The sequence below is a fragment of the Larus michahellis genome, chromosome 6 (assembly GCF_964199755.1).
Source record: "Larus michahellis chromosome 6, bLarMic1.1, whole genome shotgun sequence".
Lineage (NCBI taxonomy): Eukaryota > Metazoa > Chordata > Aves > Charadriiformes > Laridae > Larus > Larus michahellis.
The window spans coordinates 11,078,148-11,099,428 of NC_133901.1; the positions used below are offsets into that span (position 1 = coordinate 11,078,148).

At 46.0% G+C, this 21,281-nt stretch overlaps 1 protein-coding gene across 7 annotated transcripts in view; it reads right to left on the minus strand.

Moving 5' to 3' along the window:
- Window positions 1-10: 10 nt before the first annotated feature.
- The window catches only part of DGKD (diacylglycerol kinase delta), a 64,214-nt gene continuing 42,943 nt past the window's right edge, over window positions 11-21,281 (minus strand). For 6 of the 7 annotated variants that reach the window (XM_074593177.1, XM_074593176.1, XM_074593178.1 and 3 more), the window contains 17 exons: window positions 21,145-21,244; window positions 20,721-20,994; window positions 18,694-18,855; window positions 17,785-17,913; window positions 16,702-16,798; window positions 15,665-15,775; window positions 14,808-14,904; window positions 13,937-14,044; window positions 13,235-13,348; window positions 12,716-12,850; window positions 9,941-10,092; window positions 9,044-9,155; window positions 8,785-8,877; window positions 8,302-8,421; window positions 7,843-7,960; window positions 6,489-6,619; window positions 11-5,320 (listed from right to left, as the gene is read on the minus strand). In XM_074593177.1, coding sequence (XP_074449278.1) covers window positions 5,231-5,320; window positions 6,489-6,619; window positions 7,843-7,960; window positions 8,302-8,421; window positions 8,785-8,877; window positions 9,044-9,155; window positions 9,941-10,092; window positions 12,716-12,850; window positions 13,235-13,348; window positions 13,937-14,044; window positions 14,808-14,904; window positions 15,665-15,775; window positions 16,702-16,798; window positions 17,785-17,913; window positions 18,694-18,855; window positions 20,721-20,994; window positions 21,145-21,244 — 2,143 coding nt within the window. In that variant the 3' untranslated portion in view covers window positions 11-5,230. The remainder of the gene's footprint in view (window positions 5,321-6,488; window positions 6,620-7,842; window positions 7,961-8,301; window positions 8,422-8,784; window positions 8,878-9,043; window positions 9,156-9,940; window positions 10,093-12,715; window positions 12,851-13,234; window positions 13,349-13,936; window positions 14,045-14,807; window positions 14,905-15,664; window positions 15,776-16,701; window positions 16,799-17,784; window positions 17,914-18,693; window positions 18,856-20,720; window positions 20,995-21,144; window positions 21,245-21,281) is intronic. The other variant, XR_012587752.1, reaches the window with a different exon arrangement.

Sequence of the window (21,281 nt, forward strand, 5' to 3'; positions counted from 1 at the left end):
GAGTAAGCACATATTCTATCGCCCTGCTGCTGCTTTCTCTGCATGTTTCCTGCAGCACCACTTGAGGCAGAGCCTGACACTCAGGGCCAGCACATGTGAGCAAAGGCAATCGCTTTTCTTTCCTCCTTATTGCTAGCACTAGGTAACTAACATCTTAATGATCCATTGTACCATTTCATCTTGCAATTACTACAATTTTTTACATTGCTGTCACATAAACTATTCCCTCCTCGTAAAGTCAATCCTTCAGTTGAACTATCAGGTCCAACAGCCTTTTTCACGCAGAAAATATTCACGACCATTATGAATTACTCCCCATTTACTTTGTGGTAGCACTACAGACCTCTACAACCATCCCCTCCATTTAAAAGCAATCTGATGAAAGTTTCTTGTCGGCATCTTACGAACACATCAATCTGTACAGGTGGAAGAGAAAGCTCATCACCATCCGATCCGCAGACTGCTCACCCATACATCTCCAAATCCTTTAGTTTCAAGTCAAGAGGCATCCTTTTATAGCAGTCAATTTCTACATTTCATGAGAAAATTCATTTCTCCCACATTTTTGTGAACGCACTTTCACTTATTCTGGTAACCATATATATCGCCTGCACTGAATGGAACGCAGAGGCCCAAGCTCATCACGGCACCGCACCACCGTGACCAGGAGACAGGGTCATCCCACCCCACCTGAGGAGGGGTCTACAAGCACATGGAGGTAACTAACAAATACCCTGCTGAGCTTCTGAGAGGTCTGCAGACACTGGAGCTATGATCAGCATGAGCAGCAGCAGAACCACTGTTTCAAACATCTCGCGTTCGCTGCAGGGATATAGCTAATAAACTACATGATGTCTTCTCCTCCATGCCAATCAAAGTACCGCACAGAAATACTACAAAACTAATCTACAACAATCACACTTTACCACTTCACTCCTCTCTAAGGAACAGTTCTGAACTTCTGATGAAACTTGGGATAAAGTCATTTTATCACAGCACGGATTTTTATTAGCTGGTTCCCACCAGATGGGCTCTGCAGCCCTCACACAATGAAATCAGTAACAGAATCTTTACTGGAAGCTCAGAAACATGTTTACTTTATATACAAGAAAAACTTATTTACAACAATCAACAGTAAACTATGTACAAAAAAAAAAATTACAAGAGACATTTCCACGGTAATCACTGTATAAATTAAAACAATAAATAGGAGGGAAGCAGGTCCCATTCTTAAGGCACAAAACCTTCTTCCCAAGACTGTACAAGGATTCACTTGCTTCCCTATCCTTTTGACAGGATCACAGGAATGGCGGGGAGACCCCTGAGGAACAACGGTCGGTGGACGATGATATAGACAAGCAGTCACTGCTGACAGCTGGAGAAAAACATCATTTTTCACGCTTTCCTTTTTTTTTTTTTCTTTTTACAGTACACACATCTTAAGATACAAAATATTTCGTGTAAACAGTCTTTTTTTTTTTTTTTTAAATCACATAGATAGTATGCACATTTTTAAATAATACTAAAACAATGAACAAAGCTTTCCATACGATTTGGGTGCAGAAACATTCCCAGGACTGGCACTGAAGGCCTCGGCAGAGCTGGAGGCTCCTGAACGCCTGGCTCTTGCGCAGCCCGTCCAGGCCGGCTCCTCCGGGCACAAGCCACGCAGGTCCCCTCTGCTGCGAAGAGCCGGCTCCTGCCGCAGCGGGGGACACGTAACCTCACCACTGAGATCCCACAAGCGAGACCAGAAGGGCTGTATTAATTAGCGCTAGCAGCCCTCCCAAAGGCAGCCCAGGGCAGGAGGCCGCTGACAGCTGCTTCATGGGCCAAACCCAAGTATCATAACGCAGGGCACGTTATTCCCCAGAATCTGCCATTGAAGTTAAAATATCCAGCGCGGTGACAGAAAGCGGGGTAAGATACCAAAACCTCTTCCTAGCAGAAGAAACTGCAGGCCCAGCTCGCTGCAGACGCTGCCCTGGCATCACTGCCAAGGGTGAGGGATGATAAGCAGAAGGCGCCGCATGGCTTTCACAGGAGTAGCGTTTTTTAAGAGACTAAACATAGGCGTGATACGTGCAGTTCTAGCTTCTCTCAAGCTGGTGTTTTACCTGAGACCGCAGGAGAGTCTCTTTTTTGGCAAAGATTTTTTTTTTTCACTAATTGTCTTTCCTGAGTTTCTCTCCCACAAAAAATTATTGGATGCCAGAAGAGGAACTCATAATAATGCAGCCAGAAGTTCAGCCTGGCTCCCTACTTTGCAGAGAGCTCTCACTGGCGTTTGACGCAAATTGTCCTCATCTATTCACAAGATCTCTGCAACAGAAATCTGCATTATTCCCAGTGAGACACACAGAGCTACAACCCTTTTGTTAGATATAAACCTTAATACATATTCAAAGGCACTCAGGTTAAATGTGGATCCCATTTTCTAGCTCTTACAAGAAGGCAGAACTTCCTCCCCGCCTCTGGTAAGCAACAGATAGGAATATACTGGCTATGAACCCTTTGATAAAATGTGCACGTACACAAAAAGGATTTGAACCCATCAACACGACGACTGCAAAATTAAAAGCAATGAGGACTGGTCTGTGCAGGCATCATGGCTCATAGCAGACGGCTAATGGCCACAAGGCCTCTTCAGATATGGCACAAATTAAGGAACATGCCTGAATCTATAAACTCTTTGGAGTCCCCTGGTTCCTCTGAGCAGGAAGCGAGGAGCTGTTTCTATTGAGGCAAGAATTTAATCCCCCAGGAATGATGCAAGGCCGGTGCATATTGTTCATGCACGTTTAACCAGGAGGTTGCCTGGAGAACCTTCACAGCAAGAACAGCTCCTTCCCCACGCACAGGAACAACCCACATCTCACCTCTTCTCCAGAGTTACCACCTGCCTTGGGCTTCCTGCTGTGCTCCCCTGGGCAGGCACACCAATGTCCTAACCACGCACGCTCCGGGGGACAGCCAGCGGGCTGCACCTTACTGTCACCAGCTGTGTCCTGGAGCTCTCCTTAGCAGAGGGGTCTCCTCAATCTCGCGCAGACGCTGCTCTGTGCCTCAACGAGCAAGTGGGAAAATACAGCATGAACAATTCTTACTTATTTGATGCCTCAGGAATTCAATACGGTGAGGGTGGGCTGTACTGATAAACAAAATATGGCTATGGAAGCAACTGCCAATGTATAGATAGGAGAAACAAATTCAGGGCAAAGCAGAACTAATTTTTTCCTCAGTCCCCACAGTATTCACACCAGAAATTTTGCTAGCTGGACCAAGCACCTTTAGTCTTCTGTTGAATTCTCATGAGCAAACCCTGCCACTCGCTAGGCTGAGAGGAGACATGGCTGAATGACAACTAGTTAAAAACAGATAGGGAGAGTCAGAATAATCCGTGGTGAAATCTTAAAGAACGCAATTGAGTTTGCCCAGCGTGAAATCAGCCCATAGCGTCTTTCAGTTGACAAGTCTTTACATAAAGTAACTTGACTGATTGTTGTTAGACTAGAGAGCTGATGTCAACGTGATAAAATCCTTACAAATAACAAAGAACAATGTCCTCAGGAAATTATCTTTTATGCCACTGTGTAAGTGGCTGTTTTTCTGTCTGCAGCCATAGCCAGAAAGGCGCCACTCTATAATAATAAAAAAAAAATAAATACATACAAACCAACAAAGTAATTAAAAATTCCTGCTGTCTCTCCAGCTTTACAGCACTGAATGTTCCCGAATTCCCTTCGCAGTGATAAACATGGCAATGTAACTATCCATGCTGGTCTTCAGGCTTTAACAGTCGCCCAGTAGGGGTCAGGCAACACAGTGGAAATTGGAAGGCCATCTCGGAATTCGGATTCAGAGGCACTAATTTTTCCGTGCTCCACTGCTGGTGGTACCAAAGGCAATTTACCAACACACTCCAGTTTTCATTATGATGCTCCTCCACTCAGTAACTATTCTCCTTCTCTCAGTGCTCTTACAGGAGCCCTGATGTTTGACAGCACACGGTATCTCTCTCAGGGCTACAACCCAGGAGGCCTGAGCCACCCTAATCTTTTGGTATCCACCCTGGAGCGAAGGAGCAAGGCAGCAAGAGAGAGAAGCAAGGTGTAAAAGCCACTAGAACCAAGACAGGTGAAAAGATGCACGTACTACAGATGAATCATTATCTTTTGTGACAGAAATTGTTTTCTGTGCTGCAAGTTGCAGTAAAGAATCAGCTCTGTTATTTGTGGCCACGAAGGTGGCGCTAAATGGGCAGGAAGCCACTCCTGGCTGTTGCCAGTCATGCTGCTCCCCCCACCAAGACGGAGCAAATTGTTCCATTTCTCACTCCATTCCATGCCACTTCTCGCACAGCCCGAACAGCCAGTCAGTGTTCCTCTCCCGTCCATCTCGTCTCCTGAAGATGAATTCAGAAGGGGGAACGTCAGAGCTGATCTCCTGTAATCTTTTGGCTCTCCAGAATTTTGTCTTTTCTTACCGCCAGGAACTTCTGAACAATTGTCTGTGATGCCTGAAAACCTAAAGCTTGTAGCACGGTCACTGGCTGGAAGAGGAGAGCCAGGCCCTGTGGAAGACCCCACAAGCTGGTGTGAACCGAACCGCTGTTTGAACCACATGCATTGTTTGTTGCAAGGCATAAGTGAGTGAGAATCACTGGGTATTCATCGGCAAGAGGTCTGTACTGGCTTTGAATTTCTGATGCAAATCGCAAGCAACTACAGGTGCATTAAAAAGGATCAGTAAGACACAAGGACGAGCTTTGTCCCACTTAAATGCTCTAAGATGCAGGTGCAACACACAGACGAGCGGGAGTTTTGGATCTGAAAAGACCGTCAGATGCTCCTGAACTAAGACTGGCCAATATATCTTTTGCCCTGAATAATTCTACTGTGACGAAGTTATCCAGTAAAGGTAGCTGTGTTGCAATTCTCAGGAGTCCTGCACTGTCACTGGAACCAGAACTTCCCACGTCGCAGGACACGGTTCTTCAAACAGCAAATGAGTTCTCTTCCGGGAGGCTCTGCTGAGCGCAGATAAGGTGCCTCTGGAGTGGATGCAGCCGTACCCCACAGGAAAAAAGGTAGCACCATGCTTGGTTGATATGAGCTCTGAACAGCTACAGGTTGGCTGCTCAGTAGAGACAGTTGTGAGCACATCTGCTCCGTGAGGTGACTGCTGTGCAGTTAGGAGGAATGGTAGACACAGGCTGTGAAAACAGAGGCTAAACCTCGCTGGCAGGAGTACTCCGGCTCAGCTCCTTGATCCCGTGCAGTATCCTCTTCATGTGGCCTACTTTGGTCACACCCAGGTCCTGGAAGAAAAGAGAAAACCTTACCTTAGGAGAAAGCAGGGGGGAAATTCCAGGTGGCCAAGCAATGGTCACAAACTAGTCAGCCAGTTACAAAAAGAGGAGGAAACCAACCAGAAGGATTACAGACCTGATGGTTATATATATTGAACCTCAAACCGTGTGTCAAAAAGCTATCAGAGCCCGACAGGACAATGAGCAGGCACAGAGTAATGGAGAAAACACAACTACAGACCATTAGCTAGAAATGCAAATTGCTTTGACTGTTAAAGGCCAAAGCAAGAGAACAGAAAGAGCGCACTGATCTCAAGGACCTAAGTTAGTAGCCAAAACATGCAGGACAAACCAACCAGTCACTGGTGACATCAAACACATGTGTGAACACTTGGGTACCATGCAACAAAAAACAGGCTGTAGCCGGATGGCATGCAGAGCAATCAGCTACACAGATTACAGCAAACCTCGGAACAGGAAGATGGTCAAAATCACAAATGAAGATCCAAGGGGCATTCAACAAATGCCATGCGCTACTTTATGACAAAGTATTTTTCTGCTATGTGCAAGTCACGAGAACGACGACTGAAATCTCCTGCACATGCAAAGAACCACCACTTTCAATTTTTCTCTGTAGAGAAAGCATCTCCTGGTGAGGAGATGAAAACTTGTACCACATGGTTACCAAGCACTATTTAAAAAGATTCTCTCTATCTAGCAGCCTCATCAAAGGCCACGATCATTTTTTTGTCTTGTATCAGAAGAAGTATGATGATCTATTTGACCAGTGACTACAACATAAGACCCAAATTTTCCCAATCACAGCATGTTCTGCAAAGATGGTACATGCACTGAGAAGTTGCAAACTTCCATTCCATCATTAAAATCAGAGACTCTCAAGAGCCCTATCTGCAGTCCATGTGCTGGAGCATATTACGTCTCCAGGAACCTGTGGCAGAATCGGACAGCTGGTGTCTCAACTAGCTGTTCTATCTCCCTGCCATTAAAAATAGGTGACCTGAAGTGGTGAGAAAATAAAACGAGGCCCCGATGAACCCGTTCATCTTGCCAAGATGGACGTGAAATGAACAGTGGGCAGACCATTTCCAAGCACATTCAGCACAGAAGGTCATACAGATGCAGCTAGCTATTTCTCATGAGCTGATCACGAAAGTACCTTGAGGTCCCTCCGTTCGAGGTGCAGGAGCTCAGAGCCCCGGACGTCATGCCGGATGAAGATATCCTTATACTCACAAAGACTGAGATGCTCAAGCCAGGCCGCAACCTCCTCCGTTCCCCAGAGGTGAACTGTTAGAGATGGAAAAGCAGGAGTGCATTGAGTACCCAGAATCCCAGAAGACAGTGAGAGATGAGGACACCACCAGCACTCGGTGCCAGAGAAGGAGGGCAAGCAGTACCACAGCCTCGAACCAAGGGGATGGCAACGACTGATAGCATGACCTACAGTTTCAAACAAAGGAGGCAGGGCAGAGAAAGCTAAGAGGGGTTCTCTTAAGCAGAGGCTAGCTGCAGTAAAGCCAGGAGGAAGTGCACGGTTCATTTGATGGGATTGGACACGCTTTTTAAAGTTCACCCCCATGTTTAAGAGGAGTGAATTCAGTAACAGCAGAATCATAACATATACCATGACGAATCAAGCACAGCTTAGCTCGCTATTATGCACAAGCACTTGTGCTCAGGGAACAAAATAGCAACCTCTCTCCCCCAAGCTGAAGGGAGAGGGGAAGGGTTTAGACTTCCACCTTCTTGCACAGCCTCTGTGTAAGAGAACAGTAAAGGTCCCAAGTTGTGGGAGGCAATGAGTGACCACCAGCCTGTCAGACAGGAGACTACCCACAACTCCATGGCAGAGGACAGGACCCGGGAGCCCACAGAACAGGTAGTACTTCCAAATTTTAGAAGAAGAAAGTCTTCATGAGGAGAATATAAACCAAAAATCAACTATCCCAATTGGACAGAAAGTGTCTTGAATGGCAATTTTTTGATTCATGGCCAGTTGTTGTCTACTGATCGGTAGGATTACAGGTCTGGGTGCACCTGTGGTGATGCTGATCCCCAGCCAATTAGACAAGAAACTCGATTAAAGCCTGAGGGTGAATCAATGAGAAAAACATCATTAACCATGTCACAGAGAATCAGCAGTGAAAAGACTGGAGTTATGCAGACTTGGGCCCCACAGTCGTTTTGACACCTAAAATGCCAAAATCCTCAAATTCACTTTACTAAGCACCCCTTAAAATATCCTTGAAAATATAGATATAGGCAGAATTCTCCAGAGGGTACCTCCTGTTTCTGCTCAGGAATATTTGTGTAGTACTGGGAGATCGTGGCTTAGACAGAACGGAGCAGTAAGCTACTCTGCCACATGGAAGAGACAGACTAGACCTCCAAGAAAAGGCAGACGCACATGAAACAGAAGAGGGGGAGAACGTGAGAGGAAACAGACAGAGAACAGTGGTGTGACCACACTGGTGTGACAAAGGGACACAATGAATAAGCAGACTTGGTACCCGGCAATCCCATGCTACTATGAGTCTCCTTATTTTTGTTGTTCTTCTCCTTTTTAAATTTGGTCACCAGCCGGAATTTGCCACCGCGGCTGCGTTTAGAATAATCCAGCATCTGGTTCTATAAGAACAAAAAGGGAAAAAACCAGGCAAACAGTCATAAATTGCTTGGAACAGACCAAGAGCAACATGAACTGTCAAGCTCAGCTCCATGACCTTGTAAGAGAAGACAAAAAATGCTAAATTCATTCTGATCAAGACAGGAAAGGAAACAGAGAAAGCTGATTCCATGTCAGGCAAGGGAACCTTAGCAGGAAATTACTTTCTTTGGCTCTAGGGAGTCAAGTTTCCTTCTGAATGCTTTTTTCTCCCATCAGTCGTATAGTCACAGGAAGTCACACACTCACAGCCAACTAGTGGAAAAGAGAACAGCTAGGGAAATACAGCCTCGGTCCTCCTCACCTCCTCATCACAGGGCTCCATCAGCTGCCACAGCCAAGGGATGTCTGCCAGTTTCCTCAGCTGGAGGTCCATGTCTGCCAGCGCTGCTTGGAGCTGCTCCTTCTGTGGAGGATCTAATTGCTGGATCAGAAATGGAAGCAAGGCAGAGTTAAAAGCCATGTGGTGGAACAGACAGTCAGGCCCTTGCCTTGAAATTCCTAGCTAAACAAGCAGTTCCTCCTTTTAAAAGGAAGTGCACAGCAGGCACTCTGCCCAGCTGTGTTACCAACTTAATGACTTTCATCTTTTCTGAGCTCCAAACTTCCCTCAAACTTGCTAGACTGCTCATCATGCCTATGCAGCAACACCATCCTAATTCCTGGATGATAACATTTAAACTGACCTGTTACAAAGACAAAGATCAGCAAAATGTTGCTTGCCAAGGCAACAGTAGGACAAGACAGAAAGTGAGAGGCTACTTTACTCCTCCTTTGTGCGTCTTACCAGTGCCATCTTGCCCGCCAGCAGCAGCTCTGTCTCATTATGGAGGGCTTTGACATTATTCACCATCTCTACAACAAGGCTGCAGTTCAGGCCCTGCAGGGAAGCAATTCATGCGCAAATTAAGCCTGGAAATGCAGAGGTCTGAGCAGTCAAAAGAAAGAAGTCTTAGACAAGCAAGGCCTACTTTTGGTCAATCAGAAAGGAAAACCAAGAGCTGTGGAACAAGGACAAAACGGGAGATGCCAAGTGAGCGAAGTACCTCTGTAGACTTGGATTTAGCGTAGACTTTGTCCATAGACTTGGAGCTGGCATTGACAGCATGGGCAAGCTCCTGTTCCATGTCCTGATAGGATTGGGCTATTTCCCGAATGCTAAAGAGAGAATTACAGATTGCATCAGCATATGCTCAAAGCAGGAGATCTTTTCTGACTGGGTATCTCCTTCTAATACCCATCCGAACGACAAGAGCAGGGATAAAGCACGGGAGGGGCACAGCCTCTGGCAGAGCAGGGAATTCTCCCTGCCATAGTCAGCATGCACAGGCAAAGCAAGGCAGATTTCACATGCACAACTCCAGGTGCATATTCAAGTCTGCACAGAAGTTGGGATCAGTTTGAAATACGACCTAGACACTTTAGTGTGGTCATAATGATGTGAAAGGCAGCTGCACATACAGCAGTTTAATTAACACTTCTCTGATGTGACTCTAGGAATTTTCTCTGAGAGGCCCGGACCAAGGAGCTAAATGCCCGAGTAAAGGATGAGCAGGTGACCATACAGTGACTTCTTCCAGAAATCTCTGCTGGGCGTCAGGGTTATAAGAACCCAACTTGTCATCTGAGCTCCTAAAGAGGCCTTTGTTTCATTTCTGATAAAAATCTTTGATATTCAAAGATAACAGGTTCTTTCAGGATTAAAGGATCCATGTTTTCTCATGAAAATAACATTTTTTGTTTGGAATAACCGAAGAAAGTTTATTTGACTTCAGTCCTCATGCAGCTGGGACAGTGCACAATGAACGATGCTACGCCCAGTGACATGGACCAGCACTGCAGAAGATAAGAATAAACAGAAACATCTCCAGGATTAGGGAGTAGGACAAGAACTTCAGGCACCAAAGGAAGGCTCTATTCACCAGAAGTAAATGGAGTCCCACCTGTGGATCAGAGCACCTGCAGCTCGACCAAACTGGTTGATCTGGGTGGATTCTTCTTCAGACATGATCTCTGGTTGCAGAGAGAAAGAGGAGGGTCGGGACAACTCACACTTCTGTTTGTCCTCCCAGGACTTCAGGGTGCTCTCAAATGCCTAAAAACACAGCAAGCAAACTATAAGATACTTCGTAAAGCTCCTAGAAAAAACAATGGCTGTGCCCACGCCTGTAAAACATGTAGATCTGGTGTGGACACTTTTCATTGCAGGACCCAGTTGTTCAGCTGCTTATAACGTTGCTAACTAGCTGTCTGGGCTGAAGTTTTCCATGACACATGCTTGCCTTGGCTTAATTTTTGCTTAAGCTTAGTTGTAGTCAAAATTGCTAGGCCAATTCTGAGGGCCAGACTAGCAAAATCCATCAATTCACTACTGGTGGCAGCCTTTTCTTTGAGCAGCTATATTGCCTCTCCATTTCAGTATGACTGCACGTCTCCTCAAGTGACATCTCAGAGCCCAAAATCAAAAATGTTCAAGGCTCCTCCTTATCTGGAAGTAAACTGGACTTCCCCAGTAACTGGTGGGACAAACAGCTAAACTCAGAGCTAGGACCTGTCCTATTTGCACCCTTACTGATATTCCTGCTGGCACCACCTTGCAGTATAGGAAGAAGCTAAACGGATCCAATGCAGAAGGATCAGAATCGGATATGGTGAGACCGCAAACCAACATACAAAGCCTCAGGGCAAGGAGAGATGGATCAATGAGCACAGGAAATGACAAGAGAGAAGGTTAGACAAGAGAAGGGATTATGGAAGTCTGAAATAGGAAGAATAATTCAGAGACAATGATGAGGATAAGCAGGGGTGTGAAGCTCTCATGGAAAAAAAAAAAAGTCAGCATTTGGGGAGCCAGCAAAGGAAAAGGAGACTGACTGTGATGGGTGGATGGGAAAGGGGAAGAAAATGGTAGTCATGGATCCGGGGCCTGGGCAGTCAAATGAGATGAGTACAGACTAGGTAAGAAGCACAGGACTAACAGCAGAGAGAGGAGCCAGACGGAGCAGAAAAGCCAGCATCCACTAGAACACAACGGCCTTTGGGGCTGGGGACACACCATGCTCCTGCATCTGCGAACACCTGTGATGCCCTGTGGTAAAGCGTTCCCTTCCCCTACTGCTTCTCACACGGGACAAAACCAGGCTCTTTCCACTCAGCACAGGCCATCTGCTGATCTCAGCCTTGCTGATGACTCTTCAGTGGTCCAGAGGAGGCCACATGAAGGAATTCGAGTTTTTCCATCTTCAGTTTAGGAAACTAAATATCCCAAGTTACATTTGAAAAATGCTACCTACCAAAGGTACAGTGTCACACATGTGAGAAGAGGAATCCACTTCATCTACTGCACAGAACACATTTGGTCTGTGAAGGACAGGGTGTGCAACAATGATCGAAAGGACAGCGGAAAAAATAAGCCCATAGTCGAGACAAAAGGTGAATGCTGCTGTGCAAAACTGGAACCTCTTCCTCAGCGCCAATTCCATACATGCAAAACTGGGTTTGCAGGCAATGAGGAGTGGGACAGCACAATCATAGTGGTGGCTGCCCAGATGGCCCCACATACAGCACACTCACTAGGGACCTGTGTGTCCTCTCTACCTCTTGTGCTTCACTCTGCCTTTCCCACCATACCCACACGTAGCTTTCCCTCTCCTTTTCTCCCTCCCGCTTTTACAGCAAGAATCTTGTTCCCCCTCGCTCTCTGTGCTATCCCCTTCGGTCACTCTCCCTCAAAGTCTCAGTGTGACACTGCAGAAGCTCACTGTCCCTCCAGGAAAGACCGCACACACCATTCCTGTCTCCTCCGCTCCCCATACCCACACCAATACCCACTGTTCTCTCCCAGCTAAAAGGGCAGGGCAGGGCAATACCCAAGAGCCATGACAGGGGCTTTGAACGCCCACCTTTGCTTTCTTTTCATACCATCATACTTGTAACACCCTGCCAGGGAATATGCCTCAGGCCTGTATCAGGCTGCTTCCCTCTTTTTCCTCTTGGTCGTTCTCTCTTTTCTTGTCACTCAGCAGGCAAGTCCTTTGCAGAGGACTTGCAGAGGTTTGCTCTGGAGCTGGGTAAAAGGCTGTTATGCTGGAAAGCATTAAGAGCTGCTATCAACTAAACTGTTTATCCACGGACAGTTACCGAGCTGGGGGGAACCACAAAGCCTGTTGTGCCACAGCAAGGCCTTTATCCTTTCCTTTGGCTTACCACCATTCAGTAATAGAGTAAAACGGCGAGGACGCTTCCTTATGTGCGGGTACTCATCAGATATATTTGAAAATTATGAGATGAGACAGACACACACTGCTGAACAAGGCATAAGATGCTGCTTTACTTGCTCAACGAGGTATAAGCCACATATTGAACAATCATGAGAAATTAACATATTGAGCAGCTGAATCTAGACAATCCACAGCACTCGGTGAGACAGGCATCCTGCAGGAAAAACAGCATGCAAGCATGTTAAGAAACGCTGTCACAAGACACCTAGAAAAGGAAGCAAAATAAGCTTGCATAAACAACCTTACTTATGTGATTTCCCAAGTGGCAAATGCAAGTTTAATCATGTTCTTTCCAAAAAGTTTTTTGGGGTGTAGCAAAATATGCTTCTTACGTTCACAAAGATAAGCTTCCATGTGTGGCTGTTGCCACACTCCTCAGGAGTAGGTGACATCAAAACACGTGTGTACTACAAAGTGTGCATGCAAGGCTGCTCTTACCCTGTCTCGGGTGAGAGTCTGTGCTCTGTTCTTATGAACAATCCAAATGTAACCCGGAGGCTGGATCCAGGCTTCTCCATCCACTTGCACGGGAACCCCTTCTTCTCCCAGGATTGCTATCTTCACCGTCCGACACTGCAAGAAACGATTGCTTCAGAGAAGCTCTACAATGTTGTTTTTCCAAAAGCCAAAGCACTTCCCCAGCTACTGCAGCTTTGGGGCTAGTGGCTGCACACGTGCCTGGGTGTCAGAGCACACCCGGCCCTTGTGTGGCACCGACTGTTTGCTGTGTCTTTGGACTAATCTGTATTTGAACTGGTGGTGTAACTCGTACCACAATGAATGCTAGCGAACAATTCCATGCCCAATTGCCCCTGGACACGCTCATTTTTGCCCTGGTGAATGCTCTTTCCATGGATAAGAGCAAGCACAAAGGGGGGATTTATGGACTGAAATTGGCAAAACCATCACAAACTGGAGATGGGGGAGGCAAGAAGAGCTTACAAAAGTAATCGATACCTGTGCAATGCGGTGATGCTGTAGATTTATTACTCGTGACACTGCCATCTGCATGCTACCAAACACTGCTACCACCTCCAAAATCTTGTCGTCAAAGGAGGGGGCTGTAAATGTCTAGCCAGACACAAGGGAGAGAGAATTCAGTTGACTACAGCTCTGTTGGAGAGGTTTCCTTTACCCCCTGTTGGTGAAAATTTGGGGGTTGGCTTTCAATTGTGCTTTTTAACCTGTATAAAATTAACAATGAGGCTAGAAGCTGAAGATTTGCAGTAAGCCAGGAGGGAGAAAAAGGAGCCTGTGCTTCCAATGGCAGCTAAGACAAAGGCTGTAGGCTACAAGGCAATCACTATTCTTATAAGAGTACACACTTCTTCATCTCAATTAATACAATGTTTCTGACTGGATCTAACTCCCTTTGTCTTCAAGGGGCTTTACGTCTCAGGCAGTCTGAGAAGGCCAATCTAAAGCATCTCCTGGAAGTCAAAATGCTCAGGAAAGCATTTGTATTTCTTCTGAATTGCTACAGACTGCTTGGGCGCAAAGCTGCTGAAGACTGGCCTTCAGTATCCTACCCACTGCACAGAGAAAGTACTTGCAGACAGGCCCCTTGCCCTCTTCTTCAAAGCGCTGTTCTCAGGGGCTATGACTCCAGAAGCAACAGTAAGTAAAAACATTTCCTGGATTGCCTTAGGCAATACTCACATCATCTTCCTTGGTTCCCCCCCAGAAGTTGGTGCCTCCTGCATAGCTGGGTATGTTGAGTACAGCGATTCCCTGGAGACTGGGCAAAGGGATTGGCCTCCCATCACACTACACAGAAAAGAAGACAACACTACACTCAGCACAGCAGGAGAGAGCCCCTCCTGCTAAAGCACATCCTCTAAGAACGGAAAACAGCCTGCACAGCTTAGTAATAAATTAATTCAAGTTTCTTCCAGTTTACTCTTGACCTAATGGAGCAGAACGTATCCATTCATGTCTCATGAACCACCTCTCCTCTAGCAGAGGGCAGTTTTAGAGGGGTACTGTTGCTTCTTTTCCCCAAAAAGGAACAGGGCACACCTGAGAGGCTTGGCAAAACCTCTTGGTTTATTCTTCCAGAAGGGTGAATAAAACTTCTGAAACACCTACACAGTCCACTGTGATGAGGGTCTCCTCCTCCAAGCTACCTGCTTATGCTGTACATGGCCCATACAAGAAGATTTTTTTTTCCACTATACTGTAGTTAAATTAAGAGCTTTCCACTGCACCTACTAGCTAAAATGTTATGTTCACATGAGATACCACATGTAACATGACAATCTTACCTATGCCGAATACTGAGTTGGGGACAGCTAATACTTTCCAGCTGGATGACACTTCCCTTAGTGTCAGGCTAAGAATACAAGTTATCTTCCAGAACCAGGAAAAGCCACTTTTAGCTAGCTCAGGGTGAGATACAGCAAGTATCAGACAGGGAAGGGAAACACCCTAACATCACCAGATAGCATCACTGTGCCAAAGTCAAAGTGTCTGAAGGAGATGCGATTAGGCACCCCAGTTTCAGCAACAGAAGGGCACGCTAATTCCTCACCTCCAGCAAGACTTTCTGCTCCAGGTTTTTATATGTTCTGTGTAGCAGCTCCTTGGTTCCCAATACTCCGTACCACATCATGTTTTTAGTACGACTTCTAAAGGGGCAAAGAGAAAAAGTTAGCATAAGCATTTACCTTTTCACTTAGAGGGGAAAAAAACCACCCACACTGAAATGGTACCTCCTAAAACACAAAGCTGCTTTGCTTCCAAAAGGATTGAGCACTCAAAATGGCCATTGCTTCTGCTAGGAAACTACCCCCCCTTAAATAAACGTCAGGTAGGAATTGAGGATGACTGAGTAACATGTAGTACCGGAAACACACAGATTCCCCTGGCACAGAACTTGTCAATCTTGTACATCTGGATACCAGCATTTTGCAGTTTTAGGCTCAAGCACAGAAAATGTACCAACCCCAGGCTACGCAAGGCATCCTGCAGTTGCCCAGGTATTCAAAAGGCCAAAACCTGTGGTTTGTATTAAGTTAGAATCAAAGCCAAAATCAGCCTCCATGGCATTTAGAGCTGAGAGGAGATTCTCTCATAGCTAAACAGCAAGCCCTGGAGAAAAATCTGTGTGTGACACCATGAAGTAAACAGAACCAACACACAAAATCCACACGGATGCAGCTACTTAAAGATCTCATACTAGCCACAACAGCATAACGAATCAGTAATAAACTGGCAGCTAATCTCCTCCATCGTGATTTCAAGCCTTGAAGGATGATTATGCAGACAAGATCGACAATACGCCTATTCAGCACACTTGTACACAATCAGCTTCAAAACCGCACAGAAACATAAAGTGGTTTCAGTCACTGCTGGCAGTCGCCAAAGGCCAGCCAAAGCCAAACCCACCTGCATTTCTCTGGGTGCTCATCGCGTTTGTTGTTGAAGTCCAAAGAAATCTTCGCATCCAGTCCAATTCCAAAGTAATTATTCATGACGCACTTCTCTGTGTAACATTCACTGCCAAACAAAAGAATGAAACTCCCATTCCTAAGTCTACGCACCATTTGGTATCCATCTCGCATGCCCCCTCTGGCCACCTCATAATTCTGTTGCATAAAGAGGTGAAGAACAAGAAGGCTGTATGCCAACGTGCTCTGGGGTAAGCACAGCTGGGAATTGCCTAAAACCCACAAAGAATACCATAAAAGTGGCTACTGGGTAGAGGTTCCTGGCCTGTGGCCTCTGTCCATAAGACTTCACCGCCATGAGATCTGCAGAGGAATTCTCCCCTTGCCACAGAAACATACCCAGAAGCCTACACTTCATTTACAAAAAGCTAGGTTGCTGGTCACTGGCATTGTATAAAAGGTTTCACAAAACATTAGCCATACTAATTGCTTTTTTATATATATATATATATATATATATATATTAGGTGTTACCTAGAGAGAGCCTGACAAATGAGCTCAGAAGTGTCAGCTACTCATCTCAGGGGCACCGAACCCCGTGAAAAACCCCCGACGTCTCCGTCATCGGATTTTTACTGTTAAACAGTTTAGCAAAAACAGCCTGAGAAAGTCTTCACATCACATTTCCCAACTGCCTCCCCTGTTGTGGCCTGCCCTTGACCTTTCTTGGGCCTCCGTGCTGTAAGAGTAGTGATTCCCCCTCAGGTTACTGTGGAGGGAGTCACTCTGAGTGGAGGCAGAAGATTGATCTAGATTTCATTTTCACCTAAAACCTAAAAATCTTCTACCATGAGTCAGATGTGCCACTGCATGTATAACTACAGAAACTGATCCTCACTGGCAGCCAACATATGAATTCATTTACACTCTGGGCTGCCGCAGTCCATTATTTAGCACTATAAACTAATCTGCTTCTCTGCTGAGGTCCATTTGGAAACGCCCACTCCCTCCCTTCAAGCTCCTGGGCATACTCACAGATTTTCAGGCTCAGAGTTAAAGGGATCAGCGTGGATCAACAATCGGCTGATGACAGAGCTCCCAGGCAAAGAACCAGACATACCAGCACGGATATCTGTAGGAAAATTGACCACAGGGAACAGTGTGATGAATAATAAACAGAAAACAGGTACCTCCAATCTCAGAATCAAGACAACAGGGCAGAATACATTAACTCTTGCCACTCACTATGAAAAGCAAATAGCAATAGTGCCTTCTTCCACACCAGAAGGCTTAGGTCTCTCAATAAGGAGAAAGGTTTCTGGGGCTGCCTGCAGAGTTTCTGATTGCCAGAGCATCACCTAAGGCCAGCAGCACAGTTGTAGACACACGGGAATCAGAAATAAGAATGCGTTCGCTGCAGTAGCTTTTTTGTTGCAGGGCGAGACATGCAACATCCTTGCTTCAATGAGTAGAGAGAGCAGGACTGAAGTTATTCTTCCAGTTGCTCAAGAATTAATGCCTCCTGATTCTTGAATTATCAGCTGGTGACCCACAAACAGTAGCTTTGTCAGAGAGAAAAGAAATTACCAGCTTCCAGAAGGAACACTTGAACAAGTAGTTTGGGGGAAGACGTGGAAGGACAGCACTGTGATGATGGGGAGAAGTTGCTGCATAAGATGTGGGAGGTGGGAATTCTGCTGGGTCTGTGCACCTCCACTGACTTCACGCTTCACATGAACGGACTGCTGCTCCCAGTCTATAGATGCCACTCTTCGGAAACCTCTCTCGGCAGCATCCTATCAGCCTTCTTAAGGTTTCTTTGAGCTCAGTATCTCCTTGTAAGCGGCATCTAAATTCTGCCACTGCACAATGTTAATAAAAACGTGCGTCTAGGTCTCAGCTACTAACTGGAAACTATTACAGCTCCCTCTAAGTCTCCGCTTTTCAGCCCTAGTGGAAAGCTATCCACAAAGGGATTTCTCTCCACGCCGCAGACCCTGCACAAAAGGACATCAGGCAGGACAATTTCACATTTTCAGGTGGAGACTGCAGCCTGCACTGCTGCCACCCATACTCCAGTTGTCTGCCTCAATGGGAAGTGGTGGGTGTTACACTTACTTGGGTAGAGGATTTTTGTGTTCAGCATTGGCAAGTTGTCCCGGTTTCCTGTCTGGGGAGGAAGAGACGCAGAGCTGCCGAGCGACAAACTTCCTTTGTTTATGAGTCTTTCGCAAGGAGACTTGGACGCTGTAAAACACAACACACACATGGCTACTGACAAACATAATGCTGTAATTCGGACCAGCATATAGCAGCACCACCCAAGCAGCAAGACTGGGTCAGGAATCGCCCAACAGCAAAACACTCTAGCCACCATAAAACAAAGAGTCGACAGAACCAGTCATTAAGAGACAGAGATGTGGCATAGGCGCAACCAGAAAACCTCAGATTGGAGGTACCAAAATGCCACATGCCAATATTAGAAATGGAGATGAGAAAACGCTGGTGCCAGCAGCACAACAGACAGGGTATTTGGCTCCCAGTCACTACTCAGATAAGTTCCAAATGTATTTGCAGTGATCAGGGCTCGCTAACAAATTACTCACATAACACAGTTATTAAAGCAAACTGGTTTCCGTTCTCTGTCATCTGCAAAGGATGGCAGGGGCTTGCAGGGAAATGTCATCAGGTAGATGACACAAAAAATGCTCAAGACCGTCCTTGTCCAAGGACTGAAAGCCAAGATAACCCAGATTACTGGCTAAGGTGCAAGAAAATTTCTGAATCCTAGGCTCCATATGCTAAGATCATGCACCAGACATCAGAGATGCAGCAAACAGTGTGGTGTGTGATGCACAGGCTAGAGCACAGAAACATGCAAGGGCTGGCATCTGAAAAGCAATCATTCAAAAACGAGAGAAAAAAAGAACTTGGAAGGCGATAGATGTAACACCTCCCTCACTTTTTACACTAACACAATTGTAATTTGTAGTCAAGATCTGTACGGTGGCAGCCCTGGAGCAGTACCTTTCCGCTGGCTCCTCCCTTTGGACACTCCGTAGCTGCTGCTGTGTGATGACTGCAGGGAGATTTTGTCCTCGTTCCTCAGCTCCTTGACCTCTTCAGAGGCTGAGAGACTAAGGAGGAAGCCCTCTTGCTCCTGGGTCTGGGCGTTCTGCTCATCTACAGCTGTAAGGAGAGAGAAAGCAGGCGAGTGCCTCACAGCTCTTCCAGCAAGGAACACCTCCCACTGATGTAAATAACAACAGGATGGGACTCTAAAGGCCCTGATTCCTTAAAGGAAAGAACAGGAATAACAAAAAGCTTTCCTGTACCATTTGTCTCAACTAAGCTCTGCTCTGGAGAGCTTTTGCAATTGGGCTGGCTTAGCCTCCTGTTTCCTTTGTTGAGCTCTTTAGCAGTGAGGCTCTAAACAGAAGCGTCCACCTTTAATGCTACACGTACTCAGCCTTCCTGAGATGTAAACTGTGCTACAGGTGATGGGCTTCCATTTATTTGCATTTAGATATTGCCAGAAATTCTAACCAGATGGACATGAGATGATAAATTTAAAGAATTTTCTGTTTGCTTAATCTGTTTTGGGGCGATAGGATAAGCCACTTGCAAAGGACACTTGGACATATACGATCATGAGGAAGAAACGAGCAGCTGGTATAAAACAATACAAACAAAGGAAAGAATTGGACTAGCTATTTTGGAAGAAGAAAAACAGTTTGGAGAATCTGAACAAATACATCTGAGAAGTAACTGGAGTTTACCCAAGAGCTGGTAAGAATTAAACGTTGCCTAAAGAAGTCAAAACTTCCTTTGCATGTAATCAATAGGCTTCCTCCCCAGCACCCCTCACAGGGCACAGCTCCAGGAACAGCCCTGAGGCGATCTACCTGCCCCTGCAGGGGGATGAGCCCCCCTCCTTTCACTCTCTTCCCCTCCCTTGTGCTGACTCCAGAGTTCATCAAAACTACCCACAAGGCAACCCAACCCACCAGCCCAGCGGAAATATAAACTCTCCTTGCTGGATTAAGCAAATTGGTTGGGCTCCAAAAGAACCGGCAAACATCAAATTGGCAAAGGTAAGCAGCAGCAAAATAGGGCAGCAGGGAGGTCAAGACCTCTGCTTCACCAGAAGCAGCAGAGCCTGTTTGCTCAACTTCCATCATCTCATATAATTTTCCCTTCAGAACAGGTTGTATACAAATATTGCAGTACTGGAAATCCAAGCAACATTGCAATGATCTGTAACTGACTACATAGTTGTTCATAGCACACATTTACGTGTGCATGGATGTCACATCTGCAACTCCAACGCTTTTATCTCCAGTAATAAGCTGTTAAGTACTTCCTTTGCTCTAAGTTAAACCGCTGAGTTTATGACTAACATCTGGGAGACTGACGCCTTTCAAAGGAAATGAAACTTTGAGCAATGGGTTTGAGCGGCTGGAGAGAGATAAGGGTCAAGATGTGGAGAAGAGGGTCACCTGCCTAGGAAGTTGCATTGGAACAGAATGGATCTGCATCAAGGTGGAGTATTACAACATTTTCCCAGTGACAAAGCTAGTTTAAGAAGTTCCTGCCCTCTCTTGCAGTTGCAGCACTGCGCTGTTTTGCTGGGCTGTACTATAAAGAGATTTCTGAAACAATCCAAGTTAAAATACTTCAAATACTTTCTTCCCAAGTACTTTCAGATCTGTTTTACAGCAAGGCCACACAAACAGTTGCTCTGACACAATTGTGGTATGGGTGGGGACAGACAGGAAACGCAAATGAAGAGAGTGTGGGAGGGTAGTAACTTCCTAAACCAGCCCTGCGGGAGAGCACATACCTTGAACTTCAGGCTGATTTACCAAGCGATGCTTCAAGCAGGTGGGCTTGGCAGAGCTGACACTGAAACTAAATAGCCAGGCTTACTGAATAGCTTCTCCAGCTCAGAAAGGCTGTTTTCAATAAAGAACCCTACTCCCTTCTGGAATAAAGGAAATCTATACTTCTCAAGAGCCTGTAACAAGTCACAAGCAGGACTCCTAACAGGTTACCTTTTTCTGCATGCTCTATTATCTGACGAATGGCTTTTTTCAAGCTGTTGGCTCTCAACATGAGCTGTTCTCGGGGGCGAAATATCTGGGGCCGTGCAGTACATGATGAGCCCACCGACCGGTCACTAGAAGAATCACAAGCACTGCCTGACCCATCACCGTCTTCGATTTCCTCTGCAATGGTGGGAGGAGGGTTTGGCAGGGATGAAGATGCTTGAGATTCATCATTCAGTGTCTTCAGCAGTGAGTCCAGCTTCTCCTTCAAGACAGAGCACTACAAGGCAAAGAAGAACATTTGAGTAGAACAGTAGACTCGGTAGTTCATTCTTTTAGTGCTTGCTGAACTGCTGCTGTCCTAGTTCTCTGAAAACTGAGCAGTTTTCGACTTCAGAATTAGAAACCCAAACAATTTTTCTAATTTTACCTTCCTGGCCATGACCTCTGATTCCTCTGAGCTTTCCGTTGCTTTCTCATAGGCTTTCCCTACTCGAGCCACAAAATCCTTCACTGTCTCACAAAGCACCCTAGACAAAGAAGGTTGTGAAAAACAAGTCATGCAAG